At 54.3% G+C, this 6,000-nt stretch overlaps 1 protein-coding gene across 1 annotated transcript in view; it reads right to left on the minus strand.

Annotated features, from left to right (window-relative positions):
- TRIM36 (tripartite motif containing 36) overlaps positions 1 to 3,938 on the minus strand; it is a 35,506-nt gene extending 31,568 nt beyond the window's left edge. Inside the window, exons 1-2 of the mRNA XM_032335388.1 lie at positions 3,646 to 3,938; positions 1,329 to 1,563 (exon numbers count right to left, since the gene is read on the minus strand). Of these exons, the coding sequence (XP_032191279.1) occupies positions 1,329 to 1,563; positions 3,646 to 3,672 (262 nt within the window). The 5' untranslated portion in view covers positions 3,673 to 3,938. The remainder of the gene's footprint in view (positions 1 to 1,328; positions 1,564 to 3,645) is intronic.
- Positions 3,939 to 6,000: the final 2,062 nt, after the last annotated feature.

A 6,000-nucleotide genomic window follows, 5' to 3' on the forward strand; every position in this document is an offset into this window, starting at 1 on the left:
AGTCCCGCATCGGGCTCTCTGCTCAGCAGGGAGCCTGCTTCCCTCTCTCACTCTCTGCCTGCCTCTCTGCCTACTTGTGATCTCTGTCTGTCAAATAAATAAATAAAATCTAAAAAAAAAAAAAAAAAAAAAAAAAGATTCCATGTCACAGCGGGGATCAAGAGAGACAGCACTGGCTAAATGCAAATGAGGGGAAGGAGATTCTAACAGGTTTTTTTTTTTTTTTACATGTAAGATTAAAAATTTATTCCTGTACTACAACAGGAAGAAATAAACAGAGTGGCCTAAAAGATCAAGCTTAAAACCTCCAAGCCTAACCTGGGCAGAAATGAAGGCCTGAAGTCTGGGGCTTATGGCCATTCGCGTCCTCTCCTAATATCCCTAACATGACACTGAAGTATTTCTACCCAAACCTCTGCCTCTGGTTGGTCCTCACTGATGCTGTTGGCCCTGACATTCCCAGTGGCCCTCTTCCCTGGGATTTCAAATTCATTTTACTCTATCTAACTCCTGCAGCGGATATCCAGAAAGAAGTAATACCACCCCAACCGGAAACAATTTAAACTCGAGCTGTGTAAGGTACAGGGTGGGGCACCTGGGTGGCTCAGTGGGTTAAAGCCTCTGCCTTTGGCTCAGGTCATGATCTCAGGGTCCTGGGAATGAGCCCTGCATCAGGCTCTCTGCTCAGCAGGGAGCCTGCTTCCCCCCCTCATCTCTGCCTGCTGTTCTTCCTACTTGTGATCTCTCTCTCTGTCAAATAAAATCTTAAAAAAAGAGAAGAAAGGTACAGTGTATGTGATCTACATGTGGATCTACTCCCATCACTCCAGAATTCTACCCCTACAGAATATTCTACGCAATATTCAAAATCCTGATTTCAAACAATGGATTTAAAGTGGCTGAAGAAGAAAAAATCCTCAGGTAGAACAAAATGACACCAAATAACTCATCTCAAAAGCCTTCTACAAATAGTCATTATGGCATATTCATTTACACAGTACCATAGACAGAGGATTCCCTAGTAAGTACTTCTGTGGTCCATTATTTCATCCCTCATATAAAGGACCCCAGAGGATCAGAACACCCCCTAAGATACAAACGATTATTAAGGGGTCTAAAAAAAAAAAAGCTGGTGTTCAATAACCCACTTTAACAAGAGACAACAGGAGACAAGAGAAGTTCATTTTGACATGGGAAAAAAGGGAACGGCTCCTTTACAACTAGTTTTAATTTACCCACCCAGAAAGACTAACCAACATAATGGCAAAAGTAATTTCCCCTCCACAGATACTGCTGGAACTCCCAGGCCCCAAGCTTCTACCACATACCTGGTCTGCTAATTCTGTCAATTTTGTCCATGCTAGGGGACGGGAGCCGAAGTCGAGGACTGCTCTGATTGGAGTTGTCCGATCCCACGTCATTGAATGAGTCATCATGGGTCAGTAAGAGTTCTTTTACACACTTATGACAGATACTGTGTTGACAAGGGAGAATCAGCGGGTGGGTGAACAGCTCCTTGCATGCTGGGCAAATGAGCTCTCTTTCGATATTCTTAATGGTAACCTTGAGGAAAAGAAATCGAATCAAAAGCTCTTAGTGGGGGGAATACATTAACAGAAGGCTGAATATACCTCTTGGTAAGTACGTGTGTGTACCATGCCAAGAGGAATGAAGAAACAGTGTATAATCTGAAATTCCTTTCCGGTAATGAAATTCCCAGACCACTGCCCCCCCCCCCACCCCAACACCCACAGCTTAGAACTGAAGGGACACAGACATGGGAAACACTGAAGTCAGAGAAAAATCAGCATGAAATATGAGGGGACCGTAATATTCCACTGATTACGGAGTTACTCAAATCATTGTGAACTCACTAATTTAGGAAATCTCAGACATCCAAAAAGTAGATTACTTCAGTAAGAGTTAAGAGGCCAGCACACTAAGAATGAGACCATGTTCCTTCCAAGCACAGTTAACTCTGTGCCCAGACAAGAGGGGGCAAAAACCGGGTTAGCCAGAATGTTCATAGAAGCCTCCTTGAAATCTATTTACAAGCTGAATCATCAGCAATCTTCTATTAAATGTGACCAATTTTCATACGCTGCAACTGTAATATAGCTAAAATGCTTGAGGTTCTCTTGCTGCCTAGCGAAGTGGTTATCTTAAAAGCACTCGATGAATACTGAAAAGGATGGAGAGGACTGGAAAGCACCATTTTAAGGGCTCTCAGTACTACCGGCTTGCATTATTTTCCAGGAGAAACATTCAGTCTCTTGTAACAACCAAAAAGGTTTGATGACCTCATACTCGTTTTACCACCCTTTCCATATGCTGTTCCTCTGCCCCCACCCCCAAAAGACAGGTGCTATGAATCTATATTCAGCCTTCTTGTAGCTTTACAGTCCGATTTTAAAGTACTCCTAACCCTGTACAATCATTTCAATTACTGGAGCTCCACAGAAAATGAGAACTGAATTAATTCACTTATTTTAATTAAATAAAAATGTATGCTCTCCTATTCCCCCCTCCAGTGACACTATGGGCTTAATCATCCTTCACAACAGCACTACATCCAACTAGCTTTTCTCACGGTCTATGGTCTTTTCTGTGTTTCTTGCTGCATCATCCAATAAATATTTCATAGAAGCCCGCATCATCTCAGGATTTTATTAAATTTGGAAGACCGCCACGCCTCACAATTCACGGCAAAGAAAATAGAACGTTCACATCCCATCTCGTTTCACCGAGAATCTGACACCTGATTCAAAGGAAAAAATATCGTTCTGAAGGTCCAAAATAGGTTCAAAGAAAAATTCTGTTCTGAAGGTCCGAGACAGATTCCCGTTTGATGGAAGGTGTACCTCCCAGAAGAAGATCCCGAGTCATTTCCACCTCTCTGGTAAAAGCAGCGCATACGCTTTCTAACCACAGCAGATACGAAGTCATTCTGGCCCAGAAGAAAAATGAGTTTTCATTTCAGAGCCATTAAGAGAAAGGGGCGGCGGCGGCGGCTCCCACAATCAGGCTGTCTCAGAATCCACCGGGTTCGACGGCAAACGAGGAACTCGGAAAGAACCGCAGATCGGAGCCTTTCCAACAAAACCCCTTGCACCCCGACAGCGGCCAGGGCCCGCCCGCCTCCCGCGCGCGAGCCGCCGAAGCCAGGGAGGAGCCTGCGCTCGCGGCGACGGCCGGCCGGGCTGGGCCGCGCCCGCGGGGGTCCGAGGGGGACCCCAGCGCCGGCCCCACGACACTCCGGGACAAAGGGGCGGCCGGACGCGCGCCCCCAGCCGCGACCGGCGGCCGACTCCCCGAACCCAGGCAATCCGACAGCGCGGACCCCACGCAAGAGCCCCGCCCCGACGCCCCGAGGAGCTCAGGTGTGCGATCGCCGCCCCGGGTCGGCGCCCCCTCGCGGGGCCAGGGGCCCCGGGGTCCAACCCTCCGTGGGGCGGAGAGGGGGCGCCCGGATTTGCGGAACCCGGGGCGCGGAAGGCGAAGAGGAAGCGGGGCCACCACACGCCCGCCCTCGCTCCTCCGGAGAAGAGGCTCCCTCCGGCTCAGAGCGGAGGAGCGCGCGCGGGGGGCCCCCGGGGAGGCGCCATGGGAGCGTGAGGCGGCGGCCCCCGTCGCCCACTCACTCACCAGCGAGTCGGAACCGTCCCCTTCCATGGTAGCCTTCTGCCAGGTGTCATCAACGGCGGGGTTCCAACAGGCGGCCGTGCGGCCCGGGCAGGGTCTGGTGGGCGGGTCCCCGCGGCGGCCGTGGAGCCTGGGCTCGGAGCTGGTGAGCCGGACCCGGCCAGCGGACCGACGCGGCGAGGAGCGGGGCGGGCGAAACACAGGCGCGGAGAGCCGAGCGCGCTCCCTGCGACGGCCCCGGAATCCCGCCCCGCGGCCGGCTGCGGCGGCGGCTCCTGCGGACTGCGGCTGGGCGGGCGGCCGCGCGGAGAGACCGGGGCGCCGACGCCGCGGAGGGGCGGGGCCGGGGCGGGGCGGCGCCGTCGCTCGGGCAACAGCGCCCACCGCACAAAGGGGGCGGGGCGGCGCGCGGCGGCCGGGCGACCGGGCGGGGCGGCGGCGCGCGCGCTGGGGTCCCGGCTCTTGCCGCCGCCGCCGCCGCCGCCGCCGCCGCCGCCCGGGCCCCGCCCCCTCCGCCGCCGCGGTCGCCGCCCGCCGCCGCTGGCAGCCTCGGAGGGGCGGAAGCGAGGGAGCCGGGAAGCGGAGGGCGGTGCCGGGGCGGGACCGGGGTGGAGCGGCCCGCGGGGCTGCGGCTGACTGCGGGCCTGGAGGCCGGCCCGGCGCGGCCCCTCGGCCAGTCTTCTGGCTTTCCCTGCGCTTCGGCCAAGCACCCCCTTCAAGCCGCATTTCCTGACTCGAGACGGCCGGCGGGGGCAGGAGAGCCGCGCGCAGGGGAGGTGAGGACCGCCGCGAGACCCCGCCCGCCGCACCCCTTCCCGGGCCGGGGCTTCCCCTAGCGGGTCCCCGTCTCCGCCCGGCTCTTCTTCCTCCTCCTCCTCTGGCCCAGTGCGTCGGGAGAACTTCACGTCTCTAACGGGTCCCCAACCACTCGTATTCGGCTTCTGCTTTGACACCCCAGGGCGCGGCGCTGTCACGCACGACACGTTCTCGCCAGGTGGCGCGGGCTTGGGGACCCGAGCCGGCCACGCGGGAGCGCCCTCCCCGCCCCGCCCCCTGCAGCCGGGACAGCCGCCCTGGGGTGCCCCCTTGGGGACGGAGGGCGCGGGGCCAAGGGGCGCCGCGGGTCCTGGGCTGCTGTGACACCCGCGCACCCACGCGGTGCTTGGCGGGCTCGGGGACCAGCTGCGCCAGATGCACCTGCCGCGACTCAAGCACCTTTCTTGTGTCTCGTTTCACCGCGACCCGAAAACAAATCACCAGGGACGGCTGGACGCCGAATATGGGACCCCGCCACTGCCTTTCCGGCTGGCTGACTCCACCCTTTCCCAGAGACCGAGAAAACGGGAGCTCTCAGCAGCTGGGGGAAGGGACCTCAGCGGCAGCCCAGGAATCCCGGTCAGGTGTGAAACGCTGCCCACTTTTATGTTCTACTTGGGAGACGTGTGTCGTAGGGAAAAGTTCCCACCGTCTTCCCACAGCACAGTCAGCCCGGTAGCCTCTTCTCCAACCTGGCAGTGAAGGGACCATGGCAATGGTCTTGAACGGAATGCCCTCAGTTCACCCGGGAGGTGTAGAGAGGACGTCCGTGCGCCTTGCCGAGCGAGGACTGGACTATTCTGATCCGGATTAATGCCCGCTCTGCGGCCCCACATGCTGGAGTTGAGGCTGTTTCCTTCCCACGGGTTCAGAAACATCCTAATCTAGAGAGAAATGTTAAAAATAATGCCTGCATCATTTGGTTACTTGTATTAGGTACCACACCATGTTCCCATATAGTTTTTAAGAGACTCAACCATTAAAAAGCATTACATATCAGTCTTGGGTTTTTTTAATTTATTTAATTTCATGGTTTTTTTAAATTAACATATAATGTATTATTTGTTTCCAGGGTACAAGTCTTGTGATTCATCAGTCTTACACAATTCACAGCGCTCACCATAGCACATACGCTCCCCAGTGTCCATCACCCTCCCACACCCACTGCCCCTCCAGCAACCCTCAGTTTGTTCCCAAGAACAAATAGAAGATATTAAGTCTTCTACGGTTTATTTCCCTCTCTGGTTTCGTCTTGTTACATTTTTCCCTTCCCTTCTCCTGTAATCTTCTGTCTTGTTTCCCAAATTCCTCTGATCAGTGAGATCATATAACAATTGTGTTTTTCTGACTGACTGACTTCGTTCAGCATAATATCCCTAGTTCATCCACGTCGTTGCAAATGGCAAGATTTCAAATTTTGATGGCTGCATAATATTCCATTGTGTATGTATACCACATCTTTATTCATCTGTGGATGGACTTCTAGGCTCTTTCCATAGTTTGGCTATTGTGGACATTGCTGCTATAAACATTCGGTGCACA

The sequence above is a fragment of the Mustela erminea genome, chromosome 3 (genome assembly GCF_009829155.1).
Source record: "Mustela erminea isolate mMusErm1 chromosome 3, mMusErm1.Pri, whole genome shotgun sequence".
Classification (NCBI taxonomy): domain Eukaryota; kingdom Metazoa; phylum Chordata; class Mammalia; order Carnivora; family Mustelidae; genus Mustela; species Mustela erminea.